Source organism: Akebia trifoliata, unplaced genomic scaffold (assembly GCF_017979445.1).
Source record: "Akebia trifoliata isolate Shusen 1 unplaced genomic scaffold, ASM1797944v1 Contig00131_ERROPOS169462, whole genome shotgun sequence".
NCBI classification, from domain to species: Eukaryota; Viridiplantae; Streptophyta; class Magnoliopsida; order Ranunculales; family Lardizabalaceae; genus Akebia; species Akebia trifoliata.
In genome coordinates, this window is record NW_028236850.1 from 125,726 (window position 1) to 140,055 (window position 14,330).

The 14,330-nt window shown below is 31.7% G+C and overlaps 1 protein-coding gene across 2 annotated transcripts; it reads left to right on the top strand.

Moving 5' to 3' along the window:
• Positions 1-7,377: 7,377 nt before the first annotated feature.
• On the top strand, positions 7,378-13,273 carry LOC147381940 (PRA1 family protein A1-like). Of its 2 annotated transcripts, XM_086429777.1 has the most exons (8): positions 7,378-7,685; positions 7,845-7,885; positions 7,970-8,048; positions 11,893-11,979; positions 12,056-12,144; positions 12,315-12,386; positions 12,491-12,630; positions 13,057-13,273. In XM_086429777.1, the coding sequence occupies exons 1-7, from the start codon at positions 7,528-7,530 to the stop codon at positions 12,592-12,594; spliced, it is 630 nt and encodes a 209-aa protein (XP_086285903.1). In that variant the 5' UTR covers positions 7,378-7,527; the 3' UTR covers positions 12,595-12,630; positions 13,057-13,273. The 2 variants fall into 2 exon arrangements, with proteins under 2 accessions (XP_086285903.1, XP_086285902.1); XM_086429776.1 differs by lacking the exon at positions 13,057-13,273 and having other exon boundaries at positions 12,491-12,766.
• The last annotated feature ends 1,057 nt before the right edge of the window (positions 13,274-14,330 follow it).

Genomic DNA, 14,330 nt, shown 5'->3' on the forward strand with positions numbered 1-14,330 from the left:
GGTGTCGGTTGTAAGTGTGGGTCGCTGCTCTCCACGTGTGGGGGATAAAAACAGGCGTGTTCGTGATCGGAGTTCGTGGTTGGATGAGGGAGGTGAGATGGGGTGATGACATGTGTCATATCTTGATGATGTTGGGTGATTGGTTGTGATGTTGGGCTTGGGTAGAGAATTAGACTTGGGTCCTGTGTTGGGTTGAGTTGAATGGGCTGGGTAATGGGTAGCACAGAAATGGTTGAATTGAATGGGCTTGGGTAATGGGTAGAATAAGAATGGGTTGAGGGATATGTTGGATTGAGTTGAGGCGTGTAGAAGGATGGTAAGGGATTTGGTCCATGGGCCACGTGAGAAGCTTTGGGCCGTTTATTAAAAATAGATGACAAAATATGTTTTATTTTCGTAAGTTTGGGCTGGAGCCCAGCCATTCCATTTTTTTTCGATTTTTAGGGGCTTTTGCGACGAGGGCCCGATCAAATTTGGGTGTCTACACCGTACATCCTAAGATAGTACACCACTTCAGATGATATGACGTACTATCCTTTCAGGCATTCACAGACTTTTTAACAGCTCATAACTAACTAACTAACTATATATATATATATATATATATATAATATCTATATTATTTTCATTTGAAAACAAATGAGAAATTAACAATACAAGGTTGAGAATGGATATCTAGTTTCCTACTATGCAACCTATGGGCCACCCGGCCTAAAATAAATAACATAACTTGGAGCCTCTGCGTCAACAGAATTTAAATAAACATGCAACAAATCATTATCCTTGGATATCCCTTCATCAACCTACACAAAGCATTACAATGTAAAAATGCAGACATTACTCATTGGCCGTATTTTCTATCCACAGCCACGTGTCAGTTAATGAAGCCTGCCATGTATAACATTGCTACCACACCGTTATCCCAACTGATCACGAGCCTAGTGTGGCATGTGCACAGGGTGTGACATCTCATCTTTTCGAATGTAAAATGCAAACATCACCCCTCGGGTGTGATTATGACATTTTACTGTTTCAATCCAATTTTTTTCAACTTTCATAATTCTCAATCTTTCAAAAAAAAAAATTCACTTTTTGATATTCATCAACTCAATATGAGTTTACTGATATTAATCATTTTTTTTAACTATGAAATTCATTTTTATCAATAACATTGAAAATTTATAAAACTTATATCAAAACAGGGTCTGAGCAATGCATAGAACCCAACTAACGGAAATAACCCAGTGAAATATCCTACCCACGTATAATTTGTTATAAAATATAATTAAACATACAAAATATGGATGTTCTGACGTGAATTTAAAATTACAAAAAGAATTCTACAATTTTTAAACCCAATACAAATTTTTGATAAAAATCCTAAATGCAGTTTTCACAATCTACAGTTATCAATAGAAATTGAGAGTCCTTACAAATCTCTAGGCGATAAAATTGAAGTATGTGTACGAAAATTGAGAAGTTGGTACGAAAATCAAGGTGGATGATTTTTGAATCTGACCCTGTGATTTCGAAAATCTCGATGCCGTCGTCTTTTCTCCCTTTTGCGACGGATGACAGTTTGACCCCAAAACAGATGAAATTCGATGTCGAAGTTACGAAACTCCTGTATATATATACGACTAATTTTTGGTGATACGAGGTGAAAGAAAAGATAAAACGAAAAGATATTTGGTGGGTTTTATAGATGTTTAGGTTGCGGACCTTTTTCCCTTCTATGTCGAAGGTCAAAGATGAACCGTTCACGACGAATCGGAGTTGGAAAATCGGGAAAAAAAACAAATTTTTTTTTTAAAACTGTGGCTGGTTTTGGATGCATGAGAATGATGAAGAATAGTAAAAAAATTAAAAATTTATTTATATAAAATTTTGGGACGAAATCAGTATTTTACCTATTGTTTCGTTCAACGATAATTTGACCGTTCGGACTCCAAAAGTGACTAATGAATACTTTATTTTATCTAATTTTTTTGTTTCGGATCTAAAGAAGTGATCAATTTCTACAAATTTTGTCTCTAACAAAAATTTACATTTTTGGTCCAATGAAACTCTAAAATTGACGTCGTTTTCGTTTTTAACAATAATTCGACTTTTTGATCTCTAAAAATGACAAGTAAATAGTTCATTTTGTATAAATTTTCATTATGAATCCAATGGTATGATCAAATCTTAAAAATTCCTACTATAACAAAAATGCATTATTTTAGTCTGGTTTGACTCAAAAATCAAGGATTTTGTAATTTTTTTGTTCAAACTCGCATTTTAGCATGCTTATAGGCTAAAGTATGTTTTTCGACTATTTTAAATCTAATGGTGATATCAGATTTTACTAAAAATGATCAGAGCAAAATCTTATAATTTTACCTTAAGTCCTACTTTTAGGATTTTCTCAAAAAAATTTACTATTTATTTTTCCTCGAGATACGAGTCAAAAACTTGGGGTCTTATAATTTTATTGTCAATGATCCTCCATTACGGTTACCATCCGATATAATAATTTTTTTTTCAATAGTAACAGATTACGTCAAGCATGACAGATAAGGAGAAATAATTGAAGAATACTTAAGATCCAAAGTTGTTGAAAATAAATTTATTAAAAACCTTTAAAAATACATTAAAAAATACTAAAATTAAACTTAATTATTTTAATATGACTTCATCAATCTCCCTAGAATGAGAGATTAGCCAAGCTTGATCATGGAGATATGATAGTAAAAATAAATAAAATACTTATCTTTATTATTGATGAACTCTTTGAAATCCTTGAACAAAATCTTCATTGTCTTCCAAAATTATAAAAAAAATATAATATAAAAGATGAAAAAAAAGATTAGAAGAGGAGAGAGGGATTGAAGAGAGTTTAAAAATCAAAGAGTTGAAGTTTTTTTATAGACAAAAACTAGGGTTGTCTTTTGTTGTAGGATACTTTGGTCCCACCCCATTTGGTGTCTAAAATAGACACAAAATTGGTCAATCTTTGGAGTAGAAGCAGTAAAAGAAGGAAAATCAGAGGTTTGATCATCAAAGAAGAAGGACAAACTAAGGGGATCAGAGAGGTGATAGCATTCTACTGATAGCAAACGGCCATTTGCTATCTAAGCGAATAGGCATTCGTTATCCTAAGCGAACAACCATTTGCTTAGATAACGAATGGTTGTTCACTTTGAACACAACAATACTGTTTGAGGGTGTTTTGGTATTTTTGCTAGAATTTTTTGTAACAAAACCTCTTTATAAATCTATAAATAGGGAGGTCTGAACATTGTTAAATGACTTCTTTTTTGTTTCTTGAAGACTTCTTAGTTTTTCTTTTTGAGAAAGTGTATAAACTCTGTCAAAATATGTAAGAATTCAAGGAACTTGATTGGATCTTTTCTATTGATTGCCTAGCATTTCCACTATAAGTTTTAATTTATTTAATTTTGGAGTCATAACTTAGTACTGTAATTCAATGGACTTCAAGCCATGAAACTATCTTCCATCTCTTTTTTTTTCCTTTTAATACAAAAACCTCATGAGAGTAGAACCACCTTGATACTTGTGGGGATGGATTTTGATCCATCACTCTTGTAGGAGGAACAAGGGAAAATGGCTCAAGAAAATTCTTCTTCTTTGATCCTCTTTTCTCTTTTTTCTTGCCTTCACCTTTTTTGAAAATTTGTAAATCATTGGTGAAAATGGTGGCTGTTTTGGGTTGGATAGTTGAACAGAGTAATATCCTACTATTTTGAGTTGTAAAACTTTCAACTTGAATTGAGTTTCAACTCAAAGAACAAACACCCTTTTCACCACTGTCTTGGGATATTTGCTTAAAGAGGATTGGGAAGGAAGGAGAGGAAGTTGTGTCAAAAGGAAGGAGAACACCTTTACAATAAGTTTTCACCTTTTTTTGTTCGACTTGATTCTCTTTTGTGAAATAAAATATATTCTCCTCTCAATTATAATTCCAATCCCACTAATCTTATCATATTTTAGTAGTAAGGTCAAAAGTTATGTCCCAAATGGTGAAACATGATAGATTTGAAGTCTCTTATTTGTCACATATTTTTTACTAATGAAAAGTCTAAATTAACATTTCTTCATGAAATACGTATTTCTTTTCCTCTAAATCAATTTTCTAACTTCACTAACTTCGTTTAAATTTGATAAGTAAGTAAACAATTATGAGCAAAATGCTATGATTTGACAGAGTTAGAGTGAAGGAAAATTTTATTCTATCAATCTGAGATCATCAAATCTCTTAGGTCGTGCTTTGACTTTAACATTGGTAAAATTTTCACTTTTTGACTCTTCAATTTTCATTTGTTTTACCTATAAGAAATGGACATATAATTCAATCCGTGAAAATACATGATATTTAGTTAGTAAAATATAAATTATAATGAATTAACTATTATTCATGAAGAAATAGTTGCTTTAGGTTAAAAAATATGGTTAAATGCTCTACAACACAATAGAAAAATACACACTTTAAGGCATTTAACAGACTTAGACCATCTTATCTCTTCAAGAGAATTCTTTAGAACTTTTGAACAATGACCTCTGCTACCCCAAGTAGTAGTAAAAACTCTTGAATTAATATATTCAATAGGTTGTGTTCAATGGAACACTCAAAATTAATTTGAATAAATAGATTTAATTGATAAACAAACAATAACTTTAAAGAAAATAAAACATAAAACTAAAAAATAATAAAAAGAAAAAAGATAATTGAATTGATGGTTGTTGATTATTGAATTTTTGAATTTAGAGCTCCTTATATAGATAATTCTATCAGAACAACTTATAATCTTACTAAAATACCAAAAATTAACATTTCTAACCTATATATAATATAATATTAACTTTCTAATCCTATTAGAACTCAAATTGAACATTTCTAAGCTCTTATAATTATAGTTTAAATAATAAAAATGAATTTAAAATAAATTAAAAATTAAAAATGAATTGTACTCCTAACATAACTATGAAATAGAAATCCTATTAGAACTAAAAATAGAAATAGAAATAAATTCTAATAGAATTAAAAAACTACTCAGAATTGTAAATGTTCCACATCAATCTAGCAAAACAATTGACCTCTAAACCTTTCTACCCTTAAAGAAAATGCATGTCATTGCTACCTATTTCATTAGAGTTTGACCACTTTCAAAAGGTTTGAACACTCTTACCCTTCAAAGAGAATTCTCTAAAATTTTAATCTTAATGTGTTTAGAGTCATGAGAGGTAAATTGACCCTTAAGTTCTTCTCTTAGATGTTATTTATATGTCATTGTGACTTTTTCTCATATGTTTTTTTTGTCTTTTAAAAGGTTAGGACACCTTCGTTCATCCAAAATAATTCTTTAGAATCTTGTGAGCTTTTATGCTCATATTTCTTAATCATCGTGATTGATAAGACTCAAAGAGAAGCAAAAGATAATTAATGACACAATGATGGAAGGCAACCAAGGTTATTCATTGAGATTTTGTTTAAATTAAATTGACCTCATGATGTTTGAACCTTTATATCCTCAAGGGCTTATAGATAGAGGACCTCTCCAAGGAAAAAAAAAGGCAAGTTTACCTTCTCAAAAATCTGTCAAATTCTTCTTTTAAAGCTTTCTACAACCCCAAAATTATGTTCAGTCATTCACTCATGTATTTTAAAAGTCTAGAACAAAAAAAAAAAAGAATAAAGAAATAAAGAAGAAGAGCAAGTTGGGGAGAACATTTAATTTTATATTTTTTATTACTTGTACTCCAATCCCACTTCTATCCCCTCAACTTTAATATCTTTATTTTCAAGTTCATTTACTTTCAAGCAATGTAATTTTCTTTTCTTTTAATAATTAAGAAAGAAGAGAGTAATCCCTTCATGTGAGGTAATTTTTTCCTTTTTAAGTTCATAATAAGTTCCCTAGGGAACATTTAGTTTTCTTGTAATAATCTTCAATTATTTACTTTCCAAACTCATTTAAATTTCCATGTAAGTAGTGTAACTTTCTTTATTTTTCATGGTTAAAGAGGAATAAAATAATTCCTCCATGTGAGGTGATCTTTCCCTTTCTAAGCCCATAATAAGTTTCTTAGGGAGTGTTTACTTTCTAATGTCCTTTATTTACCTTTATAGCTCATTTGCATTGCATGTAGTGTAAGCACTCTTAATAGTTAAGGAGGAAGAGAGTAATTCCTATATGCGATGTAATTTTTCCCTTTCTAAGTCTATAATAAGTTTTTTTTGGAAATGTTGCATGCATATACTTTTGCACACATCACATCTTTTGTTAAAAAATGAAAAGAATCAAAGAAAGCAATCCTTGTGGATTAGCACTTGAAACTCAACACATACAAAAAAAAAAAAAACCTTTTGAAGTTGCAATTCAAAATTTATAATAAAAAATAATATGATATGGGCTAGGTTCCATTGCCTCGAGACATATGACTCCAGAAACAATTCACGATCCTGAGCATGTAAACACATCATCAAATGGTTGAGATCTTATGCATGTTACAATATTACATATCGTGATCATATTTTTCTCTAGAATAATTTTCAACCTTTGGATTTTACATGTACATATTCAAGTTCGAGTATTATCCTGAATCAATGTGAACCATATAAAATATAAAATCATTTCTTTTTAATATGGGTAAATAGTTTTAGCACTCACATGAGACATGGTGTTTTCCATCCTAAGACTACATTGTAAGTGATTTATTAGATCACACAACATCAATAAAGTGAATGATAACATAAGAGAGTTGCCATTGGCACCTCAATTAAAAATAAAGAAATAAGTGAATGATTAAGCAGAAGTAAAAGTTGGGGTGCCAATAAAAATTTCTTTTTATTTTTTTATTTTGTTAGATTTCTAATTTTTTGGTTTTAAGATTTTATATGAGCCCAATCATATAATGTTTGAAAGGTTGAGATTATAATTTTAGCCAAACCTTTTTAATGTTTGAAGTGTGTTTTTTAATCTTTAGTTGGGGGTAAGATAAATAATTTAATAAAATGAGGTGCCAATAGCAGCTCCCTTATATAATAAGAGAGTTTCTATTTTCACACCAAATTTTATGGAGAGATTACTTGTAATTATAAGAGGGATCATCACTTTAAAAGAGAATACTTATCAGTGAAGTCACGTGAAAACATGTTTTGGAAAGTAAAATGATCAATCTATCAGACTCGGAATTTTGTCGTATTGAACCAACGAAATGGTAATTTGCCTTAAATTCTTCAATGTTATGAGTTATCACATGAATTGGTAGGCTATTAGTAAAAGTTGGTGTGGCAATAGTAATCCAAGACACGAACTTCGTGAACTTCGTTGTAACTCCAATCACTCTGTTATATATATATAGTTATAAATAAAAGTCGGAGAGAGACGGAGCAGGAGAGTCAATTTCGAAATTATTGGGTTTTCTTTACTATTGGGTTTCAATTTTCCAACATTTCTGTGTCTTTGAATCCCTTCTTGTGTTTAGCGAACGATCCATCTCTAGGGTTTCAAGCGGCAGATAGAGATGGATTGGGGAAACGTTACAGCAGAAGATCTGATAGACGCGCTTCGTGAAGTTGATTGGTCATCACCTCCTCGACCTCTCTCAGAGTTCTTCTCCAGATTCACTATTCCTAGATCTTATTCCAAATGGAACAGCCGCCTCAAATGCAATCTCTACTAGTACGACGATCTCTCTACACTTTTCTAATTCAATAATTTATGTTTCTTTCTTTGTTTGATTTTGATTGGTGTAACTGTGATTTTAGTTTTCCTTTGCGATTGTTTTAGTTCTTTTGAATTTTTATATAATTGAATTTTATGTGTTTATTAAATTCACAGCTATCGGACGAACTATTTTATCATGATTATTTTCATTCTTGGTAAGAGAACAAAGCAATTAAGATTTTAATTTCAAATCTTCTTAGATTGATATTAGGGTTTAGTTTCTTAATTTATTTTTGCAGGGATTGCATTTCTTAGGAGGCCGCTTGCTATTGTTGCTGCTATCTCAAGTGCGCTAAGCATTGCTTTGTTGAATGATAGGTATGCTTTTTAGCCTTTCTTACATATCCCAACATAAGGAAAAAAAAATTGGTTGTAATGAAGATATGTAACAAAGCAGTTCCTACACAAGATAGCCAAGTGATTACTTTAATATGGAATTATGTTTGGTTTAATGGATTACGTCACATAGCTTCTACTTGAAAAATGGTAAATTAATATTTTTGTTTTACAAATTAAGATTGCATCGATTTCACCAAATGATTGATTAGTTGTAACTTGGAATATGATATGTATATCTAGATTCAAGTAGTGTAAGTTCTACTTAATGCAACTTTCTTTTTTTAAGTTTATTAAAGGAGCATGCTTTTGCAAAATTATTGGTTAAGTTTTCTCAAAAAGGGGGAAAAAAAGGGAATTGCCAACCCCTCATTCTCCTACCATTGGCACATCTTCAATGAAATTGTTATGGTGATCGAAAGGGTTTCAACGGGATCTGATGCAAGAAGAGAGGGGAGAAGATGAAATACAGGGTAGGTGAACTTGGTCTAGATTTTGGTTACCATAAAAAGTTAGGGTAAACCCAAAAAGTTTTGGTTTGCGTGATTTAATTACGGCGTTTAGCAATTATGAAATTTTGCAATAGGATATTGTAATTAGGTTTAAAAATATGAAATAAGGTTAGATATGATTGGTGCGATGGTTTGAAGGTTGTAGATTGGGTTGTTGGTTTCATATTTAATTTTGAAGGAGTTTGGATAGGTTTTAGATGCACTAGGATAGGTTGGGGTGGTTTATTGTGGATCAAGAAGGATTTAGATGGGTTGATCCCTAATGATTTACACGGCATCACTAAGTTGAATGCACCAACATTCCAACAATAAAAATAGAAACTTTTGAAAATTTTTTATTCAATAATCTATTGTGAAATAACGTAAGGATGTCTTTAAATGCTAAACAAAACTCTAAAGAGAAAAAGACCCAAATTACCCTTAACTTGAAGATAAAAATTATAAGAAGACCTTAATTTTCGTAACTTTATCTCTCTTAAATTTTCAATCCATATGAACCTAATAAAAAAACATAAAGTTACTAAACTACCCCTAAACATCTATACTAATAGTGTGAGGTAATAAAACATAGAAATAAGTCCAAACACTAATCTTAATCTCTAAAATAGATAGGCTTGACTTGACTTAATCTTTTGATTTATCGTCTTGTGTTTTCAGTCTTTGCTCGACCAGAGCTCTATGAACTGTATGAATTCTGGAAGACAGTGGGCATGGTTCATATTGCTGATAGCGCGTATATAGAATACATCTACAGCACATCACTTTCTCCTCTCTTCTGTTACACATCCTCTCTTTCACAAGCAACAAGATCGACAGAATCCACAGCTTTATAGTCAACTCCACCTCCTTCTCCTTCGGCTAAAGCGAAAAGGGAATCCACTTTAGCGAGTTTAAGCTGACGGTTATGCTTCGTAGCTCCCACTATCTTAAACATAAAATTTAATCACTCAATGGAAAAGGCTTATGATCTTTGATGTCCCTATCAATTTTCCTGGGTTGGGAAGATTTTTTTCACTAATGAAATAGAATTGTTGTTACTCTCCCAACATATGAAGTCTCGATAGTTTTTGTGCAATCTAACTCTGCTATGCTTTGTAATACAAACTGACTCATCCTCCACTCTCCAACTACTTGTGTGTATCTTCCCAATGTGGGGTCATCTGAATATAATGTACACGTCTCAGGTGGTGCCTTCCACTTTAATTCCGTCTTCAACCCGATTTCTTTCAAGATAGCAAAATCATCGAACTAAATACATAATTGCAAGGCTTGTAGTCTCTAACGGAAGCTAAAGTTGATATTCTAATGTATTCTATCTATGGTGTAAACCATTGGCTTATCTTTGACATTTTGTACATCTATTCTATCATAGGATAAGGCCAGTGCAGGAGACAAATGTTGTAATATGGTATTGTAATTAGGTTTGGCGGTATGAAACTGAGTTAGGTTTGATGGAGGGATTGTTTAAAGGTTGTAGATTGGGTTGTGAGATTTCAGATATGAGTTTTGAAGGAGTTTGAGGTTTTAGATGTAATAGGGTAGGTTTGGGTGGTTTCTTGTGAATCAAAAAGGATTTAGATGGGTTGATCTCTCACAAATAAATAAAAAAAATGTAGAAATAGATGGATTGAGAAGAACATAGAGGGAAAAAAAAAAGATTAAACAGAAAAAAACATGGTTTATTTACCTTAGTGTTTCCATGACATTACCAAATTGAATGCACCAACATTCCAACAAGAAAAATAAAAACTTGTGTAATTTTTTTTATTCAATAATCTGCTGTAAGATAAAATAAGGATGTCTTTAGATACTAAAACAAAACACTAAATAGAAAAATACCTAAATTAACCCTAACTTAAAAATAAAAATTTATACCCTAATTTTCATAACTTTATCTCCGTTAAATTTTCAATCCATATAAACTTAATAAAAAGACATAATAAGGTTATCAAACTACTCCAAACATCTATACTAAGAACATGGGTTAATAAAACATAAAAATAAGCCCAAATACTAATCTTAATCACTAAAATACTCTCCTAAATATAAAATCTTATGACCCAATGGAAAAGGCCTATGATCTTTGATGCCCCCATCATGATCATGTTCTAATGATGAAGATCGATATTAAGGTGCTTATAGTATTGTCAGGAATTGATTCGATTAAAGGTGCTAATGATGAAGATTGATATTAAGGTGCTAATAGTATTGTCGGGAATTGATTCGATTAAAGCTAATGTGGTAAGAATCAGATCCAATGTGGATCCAATCTGGTAGCTTCTTAGATTGAATCTTAAATGGGCCCGATGTCATCCAATTCAATACCTTATTAAGTCATATCATTTTTTGATCAAATTATTATTGGATTTCAACATTTGGATTTGAATCCCTTCTGATAATAATTCAATTTGGAATGGTTTCGATTAGACATATGTCATATTCAAATCTGATTTTTGGTCCTTATCAATCGGACATCAACTTTTAGACACAAATTCACTATAATAATCAATGAGAGTAGATCAAATATGATTTGATATGATCATTGATAAAATGGTATTCCTCACTAATTGGATACCATCTGATAACTTAGCATATCTCAACATTTGGATCCACATTCAATTCGATATATCTTTTAGCATATCTCAATATTTGGATCCAAATTCAATTCGATAAGATACAGTTAGATTTGTTCTCAGACCTTTATTAGATATCAACTTTTGGATCCAAATATGATACAATATCCATTATAGGTGGATCAGATCCAAATTTGATGCAAACAGTTATTGGATTTGGGTCTTTATTGATATACATCATATAATTAAATATGATACAAACAATTATACATCATATAATTAAATGAAATATATAACATAATTTATAATATACTATATACTTACCATGTATTGTCTATTGGAACATGATTGATCCATAACTCTCAGATATGATACCATATCGGATGCTAGATCTTAAAGCAATTTTGCAGCCCATCATTGGATTACAATTTAAAACAAGATTGTGTGTGTGTGTGTGAGTGTGTAAAAGAGGAAAATGGTCATGATAATGTTAATGGACTCTTCTTCTTATTATTTTTGCTTTCCTTCTCTAGTTCACTCTGTTTATAAGATAATTTTGGCATTTACACTAAAGCTATTTTTCTTCGAAACAACATCAATGATGTCAATGAAATAAATACAAAGCCCATAACTTCTTTTTTTCCGTTATGTGGGTTATGGGTTTGAATGAATTTAATCTTCTTATTAGTAATAAGTTTGCTTTTCTACCTCATATATTATTGCTAAGGTTTGGAATTACAGCTTTGCAGTTACTTTTAACGAGAAGATAACAAGAACTGTGAGACAGTTCTCTCCCCATTTAGCTGCAAAGATGCGACCTCCGACAACGTGAGCTTATTTTCATTTCATATGGTTTAAAAGAAAATTTTACTGTTTCTTAAGATCAAAGATTCATTATTTGCAGGCCTGTTATTCGTGGACGTCCATCAGCTAAACGAACAATTCATATATGTGGAAGGCCACGTTGGATGTTTGTTTTGATATTTTCAGCTGGTATTTACAAACTCTAAAGTCATTGTTTTTTTCCTTATCAATTGCTTTAATTACCATTTGATCTATTAGAACAATTAATCCCTTGATCACTTATCTAGAAAAAAAATAAAAATTAACTTGTTGATCACTTTTTGACTGACTAGGACTTTTTCCTCCCTTTCCTTTTGTAGGTAGTTGCATCCTTTGGTTCACCTCTTGCAATCTCCTCACCGTCTTATGGGCGCTCGTCATTGGTCTTCTTGGTATTTATGAACCCGACTTATTTCACAATTCTTGAAACCATGTCTCGTTAAGGATTTCTTTTTTCTCATTTATTTCGCCACTTACAGCAAACCGTTTTTTGCAGCCACTCTTCTTCATGCAAGCTTTAGAATGCCTAACCTGAAGGCACGCTTGAACACATTCCGTGAGGAATTTCGTGAAGTTTGGCGCAACTATAGTGAGCTGTGACTTGGTAGTGCATCATATGGAGTTTCTAGGACACGAGTAAGCTCTGGTCTCTACTGTTTTAGTTTGGGTCGTAATAACCTTTGTGCTATGTATATTATAAGTTTTCTAATCTGATTCGTATAATTTCATTATTTTGGTGATTTTACAAAAATGGTGTGATCTATACAAAATACTGCACTTTCTTCTTCTTCTTCTTCTTCTTTTCTCTGGAATTGTTATTTTAGTTATTTCTTTCTCTTTTTTCTCCCTAGTTTGCAGCTGTGGGTGCCCCATAGATTTGAGTCTGAAGTTTCTCTAATATCAGATACTGTAAGTCTCTGAGTGGGGTAATCCCACAGACCTGGGATTAACACCCTGGTTTCACATGCTTACCTATCCAAAAGAAAAAAAAAAGAAGAAGAAAAAGAGAATATCTCACAGACAATATCATTGGGTCTTACAAACTTGAACTTTTGTAAACAGGAGGAAAGGAGGCTTGCCGAAAAGGAAGAAATGTAGTTTCATCAACATTATTAATAATGTTGTAGATGTATCAATCAAAAACAAAAATTATGTTTCTAAGTTATGCCTAGCTCATGTATAGACACCTCACCTGCAGAGAAGCACCCTCTCTCCCCTTTTAAACAACTGAAAGTTTTCAATTCAAACTTGAACTTTGTGCCAATAAAATCTTGCCACTAGCTTGAGATTTCAACTTGTAGCTCTAGTACACAACAGAAGACTTTTGTGTCAAATTCAGAGTCCTCTTCAGTTAGGGAGATTGTTAAGTAGACAGAAAGGCTCTTCTTTACTTGCTAAAAGAGGGGCTTTTATATTTTATTACTGTGATGGGTATTGATACAATTTTAACTGGGAATTTATTGTGACTAAGAATTTGTGCCAACCAAGAGTATCTAGGACTTAACTTTGTATGTCATTTAAAGATGTCACTACTAATGTCAATTCACATTTGGGCAGGTGTTTTTAGGCTCAGTTGGGTTAATTTTTGTGCACAAATAGTTGTATAAGCAAAATTGCGGATTAGAGATTGGAACAAGTTGGTATATAATCAAATGTATATATAAGAGCTAAAAACAAAATATTTTGACAAATTCCATATTCCTTTGAAAAAGTGTTGGCAAGTGCTCGAAACGACAGGGTTTTAAAATATTGAGCGTCCTATGTTACAAAAGCAAAAGTTCTCTTGTCGTAAGTTGCGACTTAATGGAGCGGAACTAAATACTGAGCTTAGGTTCTTTATTAGAGGTCCTGTGAATTTAGATTCTTGACAAAGGATTCTGCAAGTCTTTTTACCAACATCATTCATTCTGTTTCAGTTGAATCTTTAACACATTCTCATTATAAAAATGTTTTTTTGTTGAAAAATTATATTCCAGTATATTTTTGACAATGATTGATACTGGATGTATATTTTGCACGAGACTTTTAATATGGGTCCGTAAGATCCACATTGAGATGAGTAGAACAGTTCATCCTCACAAAAAAAATTGTCATCCTTTCAATTGTTGGTTCAAGCATTTTGGGGAAATGTATTCTAAAACACTTTTGATAGGGTTTGAAGTTTCGTTATTAACTTGTTTTTTAATTTTTTGTGAAAATGATTTACGTTGGCATGAAATTATCCCTGTACTTGGTCTCATTGTGGATCCTACAGATCTGTATAAAAATTTCATCACCTATTCTTACTATACCTATTTGTGCTCAGGCTTGTGATGCCCATATTTTGGGTGATCCAA

Coding starts and splice junctions, on each gene's coding strand:
- LOC147381940 (XM_086429777.1), top strand. CDS start 7,528: ATGGATTGGGGAAACGTTACAGCAGAAGATCTGATAGACGCGCTTCGT. Junction 7,686..7,844: donor CTCAAATGCAATCTCTACTA/GTACGACGATCT, acceptor TTAAATTCACAG/CTATCGGACGAACTATTTTA. Junction 8,049..11,892: donor ATTGCTTTGTTGAATGATAG/GTATGCTTTTTA, acceptor TTGGAATTACAG/CTTTGCAGTTACTTTTAACG.